At 47.2% G+C, this 17,737-nt stretch overlaps 1 protein-coding gene across 1 annotated transcript in view; it reads right to left on the minus strand.

Annotated features, from left to right (window-relative positions):
• LOC133347856 (roundabout homolog 2-like) overlaps positions 1 to 17,737 on the minus strand; it is a 277,152-nt gene that overhangs the window by 32,507 nt on the left and 226,908 nt on the right. The window contains 8 exon segments of the mRNA XM_061560535.1: positions 2,571 to 2,742; positions 3,477 to 3,601; positions 3,814 to 4,045; positions 5,117 to 5,238; positions 6,776 to 6,942; positions 9,386 to 9,554; positions 12,930 to 13,011; positions 15,550 to 15,755. Coding sequence (XP_061416519.1) covers positions 2,571 to 2,742; positions 3,477 to 3,601; positions 3,814 to 4,045; positions 5,117 to 5,238; positions 6,776 to 6,942; positions 9,386 to 9,554; positions 12,930 to 13,011; positions 15,550 to 15,755 — 1,275 coding nt within the window.

Genomic DNA, 17,737 nt, shown 5'->3' on the forward strand with positions numbered 1-17,737 from the left:
TCCTGTCGCCATTGTCTTTGTTTCGCCCGTATTATGCAACCCACATATACACGAAGAAACACACGCACAAACGTAGAAACACAACGAAGCTACAAAGAAACACAGACACACACACGCGCACGCGTGCGCACACACACACATGAGCACACAAAATGTAAACAATTCATTGAAAAGGCCCCTTTCTTATTTTGCCTGCAAGTGTTAAGATTCTGGCAAATTACCGGCATATTGAATAAACCAGCAGAATAACTGCGTTGTTATGTTACAATTACTGTGCACAGAACGAAATTGGCAAGCGTGCGCTGTTTCAAGAATGTCTAATCACAACTGCGTGTGCTTCTAATATTACCTGCCATCCTTTACTGTCACCTCTTAATTACAGTGCACATCTATTATTAAATTCCCTTTTAGTGAACAAAATAAAAAACGAGAGAGGTTATTGCAACCAGGAGTGGCAGGCAGCAGAGCCCCAGTCTTGCCACTGCTTGCCTATGTGTGCATCTATATATCGTTAGTTTGCCTTCGAAAGGGCTTGTTGTTCTGGCTCAAGAATTAAGTGCATCCGAAAAAATCCCTATCAATTCTTCTCATGCCCCATCTGTAGTTACACTGATAACCACCACGGAAATCTATTTCAATAAATGTGAGTCGTTGCAGGAGGCAAGCAAACCTCGAATGTATAAAGACTCGAGTGGGTGCCTACACACGATATATATACACACACACACAGACGTGTGCTCCATATAGCCAACGCTTCACCTTTGATTTTTGCACATAAATCGTTTTCCCTTTCCCCCCGGTGCGCTCACGTAATCCGCGGGATAATTTCACCTCATGATATCCACGCCACCCACCCGCCAAAAAAAAAAGTAATCAATTTCACGGCAGAGCAAACTGCACATGTCCAGACGCGGTGGTGGCGGTGACAGGAAACCCTGGGTCACTTGGCCACGGCAAAAAAATGTTTATTACCACCCAATTTCCAAACATAAAAAGAGACGTAAACAACAACACAAAAAAAAACCCAATACACAAACGCTGACTGAAATCTCAATTCAGGTGCACGTACCGTGCTTCAAGCCCGGCGGTGATCAGTTGGAGCGCATGGCTTTCTACCGGTGAAGTTAGTGTCGTAAATCAAAAAACGGTGCTGCCGACATGAGCCTTCAACTCTCCATCGATTGGCACCGAATAAAAAAAAAGCATATTTCTTAAGACCCATGGAAGATTTATACACGCTTTGATTGCTGGCGGGAAGGTAATCTTTTTCCGGGTCTACATTGGCCACCTAATATGACCAGGTGTCACAGATTGTACCAGAGAATGTTTGTCTTGATTAAGGGAAGGCACGGTGGCCGTACATGAAAGCCAAGTTAATTTCCTTTAAATTGCAGGTGCGATGCTTTTTGCTTGAGTTAAAACCAGATTAAGAAACACAACAAAACAAACAAAACCTCCTGTGTGCACGAAACATACGCACGCAACTATATGAACTGAACTGAAAATAAATGCTGAGACATTGGTGATCATGCACCACCTATATAAAACAGGCAAATTCTTTTGCAACGCTTTCAACAAATCATCATCTTCCAGCAACCTGAAGGCAGGATTGGTGAACCATGCAGAGAGGCCTCATGCATGAAAGCACAGTAATCAGGTTCCTGACCTATCCGTGTAGAGTTAAGGGTCCCCCCCCCCCCAATATTTCGTGCAAATTTCCTCTGGTCACTCCAATTTCCCCTCACCAACCCACAAAATAGGTAAAAGCCGCTCATGAAATAAAATTGGTGAAATATGCCAAGGCAGGACAACGGTGAATGCGAGTCTTCAAGACTCAGCAATGAATTGTACGAAAACATGCCGTTAAATTCCTAAATCGCGAATCACGACAAAAAACATTTTTTTATAGATATTAATGTTTTTTTGGCAGGTAAGGCCGACTGAGCTATGTAGCTCTTTCTTTTCAGAAGCGACCTGGCCACAAATGATCGTGAGACGAAGTGGCTTACCAATGAGAAATTTAGAGCAACCCCAAGCACACCAAATAAACTTATACATTTTGCAAAAAAAGTATAAAATTATCTCCACGCTGGACAGAACGGCTGCTATCATGGTGCTCCGGGCCATGCCTTCCCAACGCCTCCTGTGCAGGCACGGTGCCGGCATTCGGGGCACGAGCATCGTTCGCGCGGAAGTGTTGCGATCGGAGGGTTTCGTGGATGTATGCGTGTTGAACTTCTTTTGCACCGTATGTATCCAAATGGGAAAGGACGACAAACTAAACACAAAAAGCAGTTCCAAAAAAAACTGTTTCCAATCGAGATTATTTAAAAGTTCATAGCTCCAGTGGCTTCCTAATATCGGAAGGAAAGAGCGTTCCAGACGGCCATGGAAGCGCGTCTGAAAGCGCGCGACGTGGTGACCGTCTTTGTTCGACGGCCAGCCAAAAGCCGCCGCTGCTGCAAGGATGACCGGAGTTCGCGTGATGATGGTTTCCTGCCCCTTGACGAGATCAGCCAGGGTATTGTGGTTCGTTTGTTGAAAGCACTTTGTGTGTCATGGCCGCTCACCGAGCTGGATGGCCCGGGCCTCGCTGTGCACGCCGACGCCCGCGGCGGTCGCCGCCGCCACCTCGACACGGTACGGCACGCCCGGCACCAACCCGCTGAGCACCAGCGAGCGCACGGATGCAGCCACCGTCTTGTTGACGTGAAAGCGCGTCTCGTTGCCCAGGCACCACACCTGTCCGTTAGGGGGTGAGGGAGATATATATATATATAAATATTTCACCAGGTAAGGCTCACTGAGCTTTAATGCTCTTTTTTAAATGCGAGCCGGTCACAAATGATAGCTCAAGTGAGTGACTCATCGTGTGGAAATTTATAGCAACCAAACACTCAAAACACATATTGATAAATATATATATAAAAAAATCGCCTGACAATAGGAAAGTTTGGCACGTGGTAGCGCGCGGGGGAGTCGCCAAAGACCTGCTGCGTTCAATTTTTGATAGAGCGGCTTCCGCGTCCCGTCGATGCGTGTGAAGCTTACTTCAAGCCACCGCGTAAATTTTCATCCGCGCCGTTTAACGTGAAAGGGGGCGCCGTAAGGTGCTGCAATTTAATAAGCCGAGCAGACTCCTTCGTTTAACCAGTTGGGAGTGTCCACTGACATCCGCAGACCTGTGTAATTGTATTTCCTCAGGAGGAGGTTTTTAATTTTGTACGTTTTTTTTCCTTTGCGAACATGAAAAAAAGCGTGGGATATGAAGCGTGATACGAAAGCACAGTGACGCCACGTACATTTTTTTTGGCTTCATGTTCGAGCAAACCAGCCTAACCAACGACTGATAACACCGGTGACAAAGCAAACCGGCTGCTAATGGGTACATGCATCATTTTTTTTGTTGAAACAAAGAAAATTGAAACATCACCCTGGTAGCTTCAGACACTGAGGCAGAAGGTTTCAACGTATACCCTGTATTCCTGGATGAGTCCATTCTGGTTTTCGGCAGGGGGGGAATCCCAAGTCACAGAGATGCTGGTGCTGTTGCCACCTCCCATTGTGTTGACCGTCACGGCCTGAGGAGGTGCATCTGGGGCTGTTGACGGTAGGGGGGATGACACCGCACAAATTGAATGTTAAACAAAAGGCGCACACAGACACACGACACATTTCCCCCCAAATGCGTCGGGCAACATCCGTGTGTGAAAAAGGCACTGAGTAGCTAAGATCAGCGGACCACAAAATGGGTCTAATGCGACTCAACAGTTTTGTCTAAAAAAGAAATTGAGTGAGCTCTTTCTTGCAAACCTTCTTCCGGCGTCCGAGCAAACTTGACGTCGCTGTCAGCTCCCTGGAACTCGTTGAAGAACGGCCGGACCTTGATCTCGTAGCTGAGCCCCTTGCGGAGGTTGGTGAGCACGGCGTTGCGCTCTGTCGGAGACTTCACCTCCAGAATCTGCCAGCTGCCCAGGGCTTGCGTGCCGGACACCGGCCGGTGCATCAGCCTGTAGCCCTGCACGAACTGGGACTGACGGTCAACCTGGTGGGAGAGGGGAAGGTAAAAAATGCCCGAGGGAAGGAGCGAGAGGAGGGTGGAGGGGGGTGTTTGTGGTGTGAGCTGAGTGATTTTTTTTGTCCCCCCCCTCTCCCTGCAAGTCGTTAGGGCAGAGAAGGAGTTAAGTGGGGAGGAAATGATGTCGCTGTGGTGGCAGCCTCCTTGCGAGCTGTGGAGGTCGGCAGGCCGTGCCCAGAGGAATTTCCAACATGGGGAATAAGTGAATAGAGCTGTGTGCGCTGACACCGAGTCCAAAACCGGCTTTCATCCATTGTTGAAAATCTTATTTTAGCTCAGGTCAAATACAATACAGAACACGCAAGGTATAGTGGCAGAAAGACCATCGCCCAGATATGGATTGTGCCGAGCCAGAGCCCCAGCGCCTTGTACATGAAACATGCAAGCTGCTGGGCACTGAAGCAGCACTGCAGGCACGCTGCCGACCAATCTTTTTCTTTACACATCTTCCCCCAATGTTATCCCGATAGTGTTGAAGTCATGTCATGAGACGAAAAATCCATTCACGTTCCTCACAAAGCAGACCAACCCATCGTGTTGGAGATTGGCCCGCAGAAGCGGATATCACAGAGCTATCTCGAAGATCATTTTACGAAGGGCAACGCCACTATGAGTAATGCTGACTTATCTGTTGTGGAGTCGGTGTGTTATCCTCCTACATGTGTTGGCTTCTCACGTGAAAAGAGCATACTCAAAGAGACTGGCCAAACATTCCAACCGGGGTCAATTCAGAAAGATTCGGTGCAACTCCAATGGAAAAAATAATGTCAAAGAACAAAATCGGGCAGGAGAGCTGGGTGGCAGGTGGTCAGGTAGCTAGGTGGGTATTCAGCTGCGATAAATGTCCACGTAATAAGCCACCTGACTGAGCTGTCATTAGTGGCGAGGTCGCTTCTGAAAAAGAGCTATATAGCTCAGTGGGGCTGACCTGGTAAAATAAAAAAAATGTTTACGGTTGTTAGACGTGCAGGCAAACAGACGTGAGGATACATCAAGATGGGTAAATGTTTCCGACGACTAGCAACCACCGTGGCTCACCGTCCAGGTGACCTGCACGGTGGAGGAGGTGAGGATGAGCGGGGTGTGTAGGCGCAGCACCACGTCGCCCAGTTCCTTCTGCACCTGCCGGTGGTCGACGCCCTGGCCCGTGGGGCTGATGTCTGTCGCAAACAGCCGGTGGGTCGATCAAAAGCTTTAGTCCACCCGCACGTTCATCGCCGGATCTACGTTTCCACCTGTTACACTTTCTAACAATTCCCGGCAAGTCACATGTTTAGCAAGGGGTCCAAAGGTGCGAAGAGAAAAAAAGATAGAGAGAGAGAGAGAGAGAAAAAGATAAATCAAAGACGCAGCAAGGGCAGGGGTGGGGAGTTTGTGCGCCACGCGGATGCAGGACCGCGTCAGCACTCGCACAATGCTTGAAACATTTAGCACATATACAGAGGTTATCTTGGGGCAATCGTAGCTGATGAATCGACCCGAGTCGCGCACCGCTGCCTTAAAAGACCACAGCGGGCCCGGAGGCAGATAATGGAGCTGCGCTAACGCGCTCCTCGCGCGCGCGGTAAAATGCGGCGCCTTCACCCAGAGCGCGGGTGCGGGGGCTTGACACGAGAACAAACACGCCGTGTGTGCCAGCGACTGTGTGCTCGCGTGAAAACAATGGTCTTCCAACTGCTTACACGATGCGTAAAGCGCAAACAATTCGTAAATGACTCGTGTTGCAAAATTGCCAATCAAACCGGTCCCTTTGCATTGCGTGTGACCTCACATTCATCAATATTTCCTGGCAGCTTGAATAAAGCATGCAGCATCCCAAGGGTGCGTGTGCCTGTGCTGTGCTAATTTGTGTGTGTGTGCGCGCGAGTAGATGGGTGTCGTAGCGGTTTGCACACAGCAATATAATCACAGCAAACCTTAATAAATTATTGACCATGATGATGGACATCAGTGGCAATTGGTAATTGAACGTGTTCTGGGCCTGTCTAAAACGACTAACTAGTGTGGTGGTGTCCAGTTTAAGGCGCGAGCGGCCAGAGGTATTATTCCGGCCACACCACTTACCTATGTGTCGTCCGGGACTTAATGGGTGCTCACGAACACTGCACTCATTTGCAAATGTACGTGTCAGCATATGCGTGAATGTGTGTACACTTGTGTGTCTCTGTATATGTTCATTTTACCAACAGGGAAAATGCACTACATTGTAAAAATAGAACCCAGTCATTTTCACACCACCAGTTGTCATAAACTGCCCTTAACGAGAACAAATAACACGATGATGTATGTCACCACCTGGGCTATTGTGTCCGATGTTATTGCTGGTGTGTGTGCTCCTGTGTGTGTGCGCGCATGTGAGTGTTAATGTACCTATATGTGTGAGTGTGTATGAGTACGAATGGTGCGATGGCACAGCGGTTCGTGAACAGGCTATGAACCCGGCGAGCTCAGTTTGATTCCCAACTCATGGCTAACATCAGTGGAAAATATCTCAACTGGTCCTGGGCCTCCCCATCCATGGGGTCGACTCAGCCTCAAATATACCTGCTGAGGTGCGTAAACGTCAGCACTGAGGAGACGAAGGTTTGCCGATCGTAACCATTGGGCCGTGCTGCCCCGTCTTTCGTGCACCATGCCGGGCCTGAAAAAAGGTGCTCGCGAACAGCACGGCTTGTGTCGGCATACGCGGGCGGTTACCTTGCGTGCGCACGGGGTCTGAGACGGGGCTGGGGTCGCTGAGTCCGTGTGCGTTTGCGGCGCGCACGATGAACAGGTAGATGGTGTTGGGGCGCAGGCCCCGCAGCGTGAAGGCATCGCGCGTCACGTGCGTCGCCACCGTCTGCCAGCTCGTGCTCACCGATTGGCTGACCCCGAGCAAAGGGCACAAGGCAAACCGATTATTCTCGAGCAAGCGCTCAGACGGCGTTGTCATTATCACCGTCGTCCTCATCACGAGCCATTCAATATCCACCCGGCGAAGGGTTCGCTGTGATGGCACCGGCTGAACAACAAGGAAGACTCGGAAGGGATTTAAGATCTTGATTGGCGCACAGGAATGTAATGATGCACTGTCCCATAAATTTGACGAATGATTCAGGGTCTTGATTTTCTCCAATTTCTTTTGTCTCGTTTATTCCATCTCGTTAATATTGTCCCTCCCGTTTTCACCTCTCACTTGTCGAGTTTTGTTTGTCCTTTTCATCTAGACATATTCAAGTACGATCAACCAACCCCCCTGTGACCAACACGATGTGGGGGAGCACCTTCATCCATCCATCAGTAAATTGGCAAAGGGCTGTAAGTAAATTATAATTTAAACATGGTTTGAGACTCAGATGGCACTTACGACTTACGCAGTCCAATGTGCAGATGCGCATTCGTCAGCGTTAACGTGGTTTACTCCTCAAACGAGCATCGAGGCGATACAGCCCTGAGCCAGTGGGGGAAATTGTAAATTCCTATGCTTGCAGGGGGTTGGGGGCAGAAGAAGTCTATCTGTATAAAAAAACGCTGTTGACTTCCCCACGAAGTGGTACTTATTTTTTTGTATCGACCCCAGAGGGATGATGGGCTGGGTCAACCTCCAAGCAGGCTTTCAACTCGCATCCTTTTCGATCGTGTGGCAACACAAAATAAAACAATTTCTCTGGGGCTATTGTGAACGAGGAACAATATTGCAATCACAGTCTCCATCAGAGAATTGCGTTGCAATTTCCATGTGTGCAACTCTTAAAGAAAAGCTTTTAATGAGAAGGGATTTTCCTATCATTAAACCCGCTCGTGTTTACTCTTCAATCAATCAACTGGTGAAATGCAGTACATTGCTTATTGCAGTTACATTGTAAAAAAACAAAGTAACATTTTAAATACACAAACGTTATCTCATCAACCGAATTTCAGCAATGGCTAATGTATTTGAAAACAAAGGCACGTCAAAACAAGGGGGCATAGAACCTCTTCCAAAAACAACAAAAATAAAAGTTACGTGTATCATTTAGTGATAGTATCTTGACAGGGTGCTGCAATTGCTTTCCGCCACTGATTTCGCAACCAAGAGGTCGCGGAGTTCAACCTCCTGGCACGACAGATGAAACAACGGTGCAAGGATCTTAAATCCCTGCCTCCCCCAACCCCCGCCTCTGTCCACCTAGCAGTCGAAATGGGTTAACCAGAGTTCGTCAGGGTAAAGTGTGGTGGCGAAAAATGTGGTGTGGTAAAGTGTGGTGGTGTAAAGTGTGGTGGGGTAAAGTGTCGGTACTCCCATCTCTTACGAGACTTTGGGCCAAAATACTCTCCAGAGAGGCTCTCTGAAGAGCTCCCCCTAGTGGAAGCCCTTCCTTCAGCAGTGGCGTGAGGAAGCAATTGCAGGGCTACACATTGACCTTTAACCTATTTATCTTGTAATCTCTCAAACTGAACGATAAACAAAACTACATATTTTTATTTTACCAGGTAAGGCCCACCGAGCTCTGTAGCTCTTTTTCAGAAGTTACCTGGCCACAAATGATAGGTCAACGAAATGGCTTATCACGTGGGAATGTATAGGAGCCAAATACTCTAATACATACGTTGATTCTAAATGTGGAGGGAAAAACCAGAGGACCTCGAGAAAAATCCACGGATGACATGCAAACTCCAAATATACAGGCATCAGGGTCGGAATAGAACCCACATCCTCCTGTATACCAGGCAATGTAGTTACCATCTCGCCAAATTACATCTTCCCATAATAAACACACAATTATTTAATAAATGCTCTGTGGGGGAAAATACCTAGTCTAATGCAGGGTCTTGTAACCCTGGCAAATGCATAATACAATTACTTAAACTTTCATGACACCAGCACGTAATACCTTTGTATTATGAATTGTCACGGAGTCCTTAATGTCTCATTTACATGCCGAAATAGGATAAAAATCCCTTCGCAAACAGCTACTTCAAGTGAGCTTCACCGACAATGATCCAGCTCTACCAAAACGAATATCAAAACATGTAAAAAAGGAAGCCAAACCACGATGTTTTAAAATTGCAGACCGCTTGCATATTGCCGCCTGTCCTGGTTTTCCCAGGATTGTTCTCTTTTTGAGGTGCTTGTCCTGAGAAATCTGTCTTTCCACGACATTAAAAGTGCCCTTTTTTGTCAGTTGCATAACAATTAACAAAATACAAGGCAACACTTTCACGTGTAATTATCCCCTTCTCTGTTATTTTTAGCTAACATTATTTTCATGATGTGTCCTGGCTTTTTGCACCTCATATTGTGTCAATCTAAAAGCCAGCCCCAATGCAGCCACAACGGAGGCCTACCTGAAGGCCTCGATGATGTAGTACAAAATGGGAGAGGGGCCTGTCGGCTCAGGCAGCTGCCAGGACAGCGTCACTGTGTTCTTGGTGACGTCTGTGACCCGCGGCTTGGACGGAGGTGCGGCCAGTGAAGATGGTTCAGGCGGCTGGGGTTGGCTCGGCACGCCGTTCTCTGCCACGGAAGAGATAGGCGTTAAGTTCAAGGCAAGTTGATTTGGTGTAACCAGGGGAGAACTCGGGAAAACCAGGGTAAGATTGTCACAATGACAAAAGTGAAACAAATAAAGTACAATCTTGATTTGAAGCTTTCGTGACTGCAGGAATCCATACTCTTTGGTTCTTTCGGTAAAGTCACGTAGGTATAAAATAAAATAGATCACGACGTTTTGGGCGCAACACAATCGTCCGTCATCAGGTGGGAAAGCATGGTCTGCTGCTGAGGCAGACTGTTTTAAAAGTTTTGAAATGGGTGTAGCCCAAGGGTCATAAAGAAGTGGCTGGATCTAGTGATGTTCATGTGAGAAATTAGCATGTAACTGGGTACGGAAGTGGCTATGTTAATGTGAGAGATTAGCATGATGTTAATAAAGTACAGCAGTAGTGCAAATAGAAATCAAAGAAAGAAATCAACTAAATCGCATGAGATGTTTGGCCACGATGACCAACCACATTTCTCGGCGGCTCAACCTGGACACCTGGCACCGAACTGCCATCCCCTTCCTTTATTGAACCCGCCTACTTTGACAACTACGCCCACTCAGTCACCAGCCCCACCGACACAGGGAGTCGAGCATGAGGTCAGAACATTAAAAAGTTGGAATTTTTTATTTTACTTTATTGCAAATTCTCCAGGACACTGGGACAACCTTTTCTGAAACCGGGACTGCCCTGGCCAGACCAGACCTGGCATAGCTGTGCAGCGTGACCTGTGACGGATAGACTCAGTGTCAGATGGACAGGCCAGATTGATCCATCCCAATGCTTGTTTGTTTATAACATCTGTCAAAAGGGCACCTTGTTCTTGATAGTGAATTTAACAAGTGTATTTGTCATTGTCTCTTTGTGTGCGGCCACAAATACACACATTGTGGCTGAGTAGTTAGCGTTCTGTGTTAGAAAATTACGCTACTAGAGGTCAATTCACATTCATAGATAACGTCAGTGGCAAGTGGTATAGGAAACCTGTAACGGGCTTCCACTAGGTCAACTTCGCCTTAAACGAGTGCTGATGCTATATATCTCAGTACTGGGGAGACAATGGTGGTTGGATCTGATGCTGTCCCAGCTTTAATAGGTGCTTCCGAACAGCACATTCCCCAAACTTCTGTATGGCTATAAGGCAATGCTTGATATTGGCTAGAATAGTCCAAAACGCCATATCAGGAATTATTTTGGCAGGCTGCATCCATCTCACCTTATTGTGTCCTTATGACACTGCGGTGGTGTGTGCGAAAAAACTTGAATGAAATTGGCTTGGGGTGACCAGATGCCCTTAAACACAGTACAATACTTACGTTTAACTTTCGGGTCCTTTAGATGAACTGTCTTTAATAAGGACACTCAAATGCCCGCGACATCAAATCACATGACTCATGTGACATCACGTGTTGCGGAAAATATCGACTGTGAAATTAAGCGCTGCATACAGTTTCCTCTGGTCTCCGCACTGGTTTTGTGTGCTGTGCTACAATATCAGCGACGTGGGCTCATTTACGGTCACTGCGTATATGCCAGTGACAACTGTTTTAGTGAACTTGGCCCTTTGGCTGACAGCCTAAACGAATACCTGGTGCTACGTGTCATAATCAACTCTGGATGCACTAAGAATCACCGAACCTACAAGTGCTGCTGCATTGACTTGAATAGCTACTCACCTGGCTTTGCAGTCTTTCCAGGTTACAATGATTATCCCCTTGTTCACTTAAAACATAGTGTATCTTTGTGTTGGTATGTGTAGTGCAAGACCCTCTAGATTAAGTGGTGGTACAGTAGCAGAAGACACAGCGCACGTCAACTTGGGCTCCATTCCCGTGGGAGGTGCTAAAATGGGTCCTGTTCGTGCGGCATAACCATGAACGCGGTTGCAGACATTCCGATCGTCATTTGACATGACATCGGACAGCAAAGACCGGACCGGAGTAGTACCTCCCACTTGAATGAAACTGTTCCGTAATACTGTTGTAGATAACAGCTGCCTGACACAAATTAACATTCAATGCAATTAACTCAATTTACCTATCTTTTACAACTGTGAGAGTCTCGTTTTTGACGACGATGCGGGCTTTCGCGACTGTTAGGGTAAAAAAAAAAGAGCAGTTGCACGGTTTGCTTGGAAAGCGTGTGTCGTCATTTTAATTTACGTGGCACAATCCTCCCTCTCGCTGGCCCACCATCTATCCTCGTCTCCCTCTCGAGCCTTCCCACTTTCCCCAGCGACATTTTCCCCTCCGTCTCCATCCCAAGACCAAAGCCGAGGTCTGCTGGTCAGCTCAGAGCCCTTGCTCCCCTTTTTCTCGTGGAAGCTGCCCCCGAAATCAAATTTTACAAATTGCGGAATGGAGGTGGCGCTTCGCCTATATTCCCATTTCCCACATCCCCGCCTTCACGGGGGGTGGGGGGGGGACAAGGCAGAGATGCATGAATATTTGATGCGGCACACTAAGATGACATTTCCAACTTGCGTGGCAGCCGAGGGCTGGTTAGTGAGGTACGCGTGGCAGGGCTAGGAGCTCAGGGAGGATAATTCCCCTGACTCGATCAGGAAGGCAGCCTGAATTTAATTTGGCCAATTAATGCGCGCGGTGCGACAGCACAACCGCACAGAGAAACCAAGTTCCTTCTTTCTTCGTAGGGAGGTGGGGGGCACTTAAGAGTGAAGTTGCAAGAAGATTATGGGAACGGGAGGGGGAATGGCTTGGAGATGGTGGGAGAGTCGCTCACATGGCAGTACGATGCAGGAGGCCCAGCGGTAATAAAGCACATCAAAATTCTCCACCGCATTCCAACATATCGCACTGTCTGGCTCGGAGCACTCACAGCACAATTTACTATGCCAACAGCAGCCTGTCACGGTTCACATTTCAGAAGTGCGGTTGTAAACAAAGTGTTCGTGGAACGGCAATGAAAAGACAAGGCGGGAGATTTATACAATATCTGCCAAGTTAACGCCGAGGAGTGTCTTCTGTCTGGAGGGTATTAACTCAGGGTGAAATTAGGTATTAATGTATTGTTTGTGATCGATTCTTACGCTCAGGATACAAGGATTGAATCATGCATGTGAGAATATTTTTTTTATTTGTATACATTGTATTTCATTAGTTCATGTGACCTCTGCAGCCACGAGCTGCGCTACAACGCACCACGATGTGAATTTTGTAATAAAAAACTATTTTAGTGTTGAATCGTCACCCCAAAATCTTAACCGTTACAGGCCTTGCATTGACAGCAGCTCATAGGTAGGAGTCGATCTCCTATGCCTTGAACTCCTCTGTTCCCGTTAACACAGCACACATTCCCCATGACCCCTGTGCTAAAAAGCAACGAATACCTTGAACGTCCATGAAGGCACTCCACGTTGTCTCCCCGCTGGGGCTCACCGCAACACAGGTGTATAGGCCGGCATCCATGAGCTGGCAAGGGAGGGGGGGGACGGAGAGATTTAGCGACGCAATTATGTGGCCGCAAAAAAAAAAAAGCTCATTTCACAGGTATCAAAAAATCCCCTGCAGCTAAAGTGCTCCCCGGCCCAACAAAGCAGCGTGTGCGCTTACAGCGAACATAGCCAGGAGATATACGCTGCCTCCAAGTCTCCCGTTTAGGAACAAGGCTATCGACTTTCCTGTAATATTCCCAAACCAATATTGGCTTCTGTAATAGCCTGCTTCCCAAAATAGCAGCGCAAAAAAAGCTTGAAAATAAATGAAGAAACAAAAAAACACACCCGAGATCATACAGAGAAATGGAACAACACAGACACTCTGTTGATGTGTGAGGTTGATGCGGCTTTAATGTACAGATCTACAATGAGAAATCCTATCAGCACACCACAGAGCAATTTGTTTTATATTCATTAGCAAATGTGGCTCTATCTATTCTTTGTCCTGCTAAACAGAAGGCAATGCTATCAGAAAAAAAGACTGATGAAATAAATACAAATTATATTTTCCCTCTTTGAAGCTTCAACGTCCCATTATGATACAATTTGTCTTCAAAACGTGCAAGGTTATTTTAAAATACATTTTGAATAAAGGAATGACTACGTTAAAAAATATATATCACAAACAGTGCAGGTTTACCTCCATCAAAACCAGACGGCCAATGCATTTCAGAGAGTTCGATTTTTGCGAGCAAGGTCTCCCGTCTTAATCACTCAAACTTGCTGGGCCTGACATTCCAACGGAACACAAACGCTTTGCTTTCAGCAAGCGTGCGGTACGAAGGGCTAGGTGTGTAAGGCTGGGTCTGGACCAGAGGGGGATTTTGTAAAAGGCTTGCCAGAAGAAGAGAGAGGGCGAAATAAAATGTAGCGACCTACACCTCCAGCCACCTCTCCCGCTATATCTCTCCCTATCCAACCATCTCGCTCTATCTCTCTTTTTTTTTTAAACTTCCATCTCTTCCCCGCCCTCTTTCTCTCTCTCACCCTCTCGCTCTCTCGCTCTCTCAATCGATATCCATTTTCGCCACGCGGGCTCTGCTTCTGGGCCTTACTGCAATCCTAATTAAGAGGCTGAAAAAATGTTGTCGTGCATCATTATTATGGCCCGACGTGTGACGGATCCATTTTGAAAGCCAGCTATGCCTCCAGCAATGTGACAGAATGATTACATTAACAGGATAACATGCTAACTCCAAGCCATCGATTAACATTTACCGGCAAGCAGTGCCAGCAATCATTATTTTCATGCGCTTCTTCCTTAAAAATTCGTTTTGTTTATCCACAACACGGACGGCAGAGGTGGCTGCGTGTGGCCGAATTTTGCAAGGGAAAAAGTGGCGGGGCCTTTCCGCCAGTGACTGATTGAAGCCGACAGTCACCTCTAGGCGGTCGTGTACCCACGTGCCCCCCCCCCCACCCCCGCTGTAACCTGCCCTCCCTCCTCTCTAACGTTAATCACCTGTAGCTCTGCATTCAATCATAGCCTGTGGTACGTCGCCACCACACCTGCTACTCGCCGACAACATCCCATAATAGTCGCGGCATATACGCAATGCTGGGTTGGTTGGGGGGGAGGCGGGGGTCATCAGGCTAGTGGCGCGCGGTCTGTTTAAATTTAGTGTTTGAACACACTCACTTCGAGGGCCGCATTTACTTTTCATTTCATTTGAAAAGGCTGCAATGGATTTTCACGTCGGAATTGCATCATTCCGTGCATGGGCTTTTGAAGAGTGTGAGCACGCCTAAGTGTACTTTGGTGTTAAGTAATTCTGTATACTTATACACGGGTACATTTACGTCACTCTCGTCCGAGTCGATTGGTAAATGCACACCTCTTGTGTGGCGCACTGGAGTGCTCAAGCAGAGTACCGCACAATTCATCCCACAGTGCTTTGAAGAATCCTTCATCCACTCACAACATCCCAGGCACTCTTTGCGATGAAGAGGAAGAACAAGACCACCTCCTCAGTAACTGCACAAGAAAGTGTGGTACGTGCCCACGTCATTCGGTTGTCACTCAGTAGTTATTCTTGCCTCCGGGCGATCAGCCCACTTACTCTTCCTAACAGTCAAATGTATGTACTTAGCATGTCCTGTGCATGCTTGAAATCGCACCACATTGATGAGAAAGCATTATTATTGTAAACATTAGTGTTCTTAATATGGTATGTTACCGTGGTGTAATAGTTTGCACGTCTGACTTGCAATCAAGATATTGCCAGAAGGATCTCCCAATGGGCAAGGTTCTTAAATCCTGTCTGCCCGTCGCTGTCCACCCAGCAGCATGGATCGGTACGCCGCAGTTAGTCGATCAGCAGGTCAGGTGTGGAGGGGTAAAAGTTGGGTACTCCCTCATCTTGCACGGTGTCTGGGCCAGCGTGGAAGAGTAGGCCAAAAATACCCCCTAGAGGACTCCGTAGAGCTCCTTCTAATGTAGGCCCCTCACCGTGCTAATCGGAGGTGCGATTGAAAGACAACACACTAAACAGGACAACGAATGTTATCCTACCTGAACGTCCTTGATGCTCAGCGTGCCGCCCGACTGCAAGGCGAGTCGCGCGCTGCCCAGGCTGAGCTTGCTGCCGTCCTTGAGCCAGTGCACGCTGGGAGTGGGCATGCCCATGGCCTGGCAGGCCAGCAGTGCCACCGAGCCCACGGCCAGCGTCTGGTTGGCGGGGCCCTGCCGGATGATGGGCGGCGGGCTGTCTGCCAGGGCTGCGGGAGGGACGACAGCGTTGGTTAGACACCCGGTGAAGGCGATTTCGGGGGTGGCGGGGGCGGTCACGTCGTCAGCAGAGTGCAGTGCAGAAAAAATAATTTTCTGTACTAGTACGTCTGTGTTCCCACTTTTGTGTTCGCCACATTCGCCAACACCGACTGATCAAGTGTGGTCAAATAATCCCCGTGACAGGCATGGCGTGGGGGAGGCCCTCATCCAGCAGTGGATTGACAAACGGGCAGCAGTATGTGCCAAAGTACAATGATGGTTGCGGTTGCTTTCAAGTGCCCAGCGGTTTTAATGCAACTAAAGCTCCCTGCTTCGTTTGAATAGTCGTGATGCACGGTGACAACTGGATTCACATATCAATGTTGTTGAATTGTTATTAACGTTGTGGTGAATGTAGCACCTCAAGTGTCTGCAGGGGACGCGTTAATCAATTGCATACAATGCGTAGGAATTTTGAATATTTGATTTTCACACACGATTGGACGCATTGTATTGTGAGCATAGAAATGTATTTTCATCCAATGAATTTATCCATTCTTAGAGGGCTATTATTTAGATTCATAGCGAATGTGGACAACTATCAAATCGTGTTATCTACTGCAAATTAAACGTTACGCATGCTACGATGTAAAGATTTTCAGGATTAGGTTATTACATCCTTACATGTTATAGTGGAACAGTTATACCACATATGTATGATGGAAAAAATGGGTCTAACTTTTTTTCGCTATCCATTGCAAAGCAAGTGGCGATCAGGAATGACGAAAAGCAAATTAGACGCAGAACTCTCTCCAGCGCATCAACTTGCCAACCAAATCAACTGCAGTTGCCAAGTGTGTGACAGGCTCCTTTTGTGAGTGAGCTGAGTCAATGAAAACTCAAAGTGCATGAGAGCTCTTTCTAAACGAGTGCGGAACATTGTTTTGTCTCTCATTTGTCTAAGCGGAAAAGACAGCGATCCCAGGACCACTGCGAAACTGCCACAGACTATTCCTGGGACAGGTAGCAACCCTCGTGATATCCCTGTTGGCAGTGGCTCAGTATCTTAACATGGGCTCGGGGTGGCCATTATTTCTCTTTTTTTTTACTTAACTTTGAAAACATATATTTTTTGTTAGATCGTACCATTTCATGATCTATGTGGAAACACAATTTGTATTGGTGTAAATGCTTACCCCGAGCTCTCATACTCTGATGGTGCATTGTCTTTGAGTTGTGCGCCTTTTGGCGTCATCTGGTCCAACCCATGTGAGACTAGGCTCTAAGGAAAGCTGTCTCGGGTGTGGACCAATCAACTTCAAGGACAGTGCACATTATCAGAGTGATGTTTTTTGTTTGCATTATGACTGCAGGTATTGTGGTCTATGTAAACATGACTCCTTGTAAAAAAAGGTGTCAGTTTGGTTGCCAGATAGAAGGGTAAAAAAACCAATTATCACAATTTGTATTTTTCTTTTAATTGTTGTCTTTGCAGTGGCACATTGCCAGTTTGTTTTAGTAAAATAGCAGCGGTTGAACATTTCCTGTGAGTGACCACGCGAAGCCCACTCTATATCTGAACAGCAAATCAGAAAATCTCATGACCCGTTGCCGCCCCCATGACCACTATTAATCACGCATCACATCTCCATCGCACCCCGTGAAATGTATCCGCATTTCAACAGCGAGTGAAAAAATACAAGCAAAAAAATACATAACTATAGTAATCCACTCTACATTAAATAAAAAAAGATACACTCGTCACAAAGCGCTTTTAGCGGGTCGTGTGAAGTGTCCTTTGATAATGTCTGTGCACTTTCCGTGAATTTGAATGTTTCATTCACAGTGCCTGCGTTTAGTATTCGGAGGCAGCTGCGGCAGCTGCCTCCGAATACTGGATGCATGGTGATTGCTAAAAGGATGCCGTGTTTATTTTTCATCAGTATCGCGTCATGCTCGCCGGACGATCCATCAGGGCTTCTAACCTGCC

This window comes from Lethenteron reissneri, chromosome 26 (assembly GCF_015708825.2).
Source record: "Lethenteron reissneri isolate LAM-NWPU_2019-01 chromosome 26, ASM1570882v1, whole genome shotgun sequence".
Taxonomy (NCBI): domain Eukaryota; kingdom Metazoa; phylum Chordata; class Hyperoartia; order Petromyzontiformes; family Petromyzontidae; genus Lethenteron; species Lethenteron reissneri.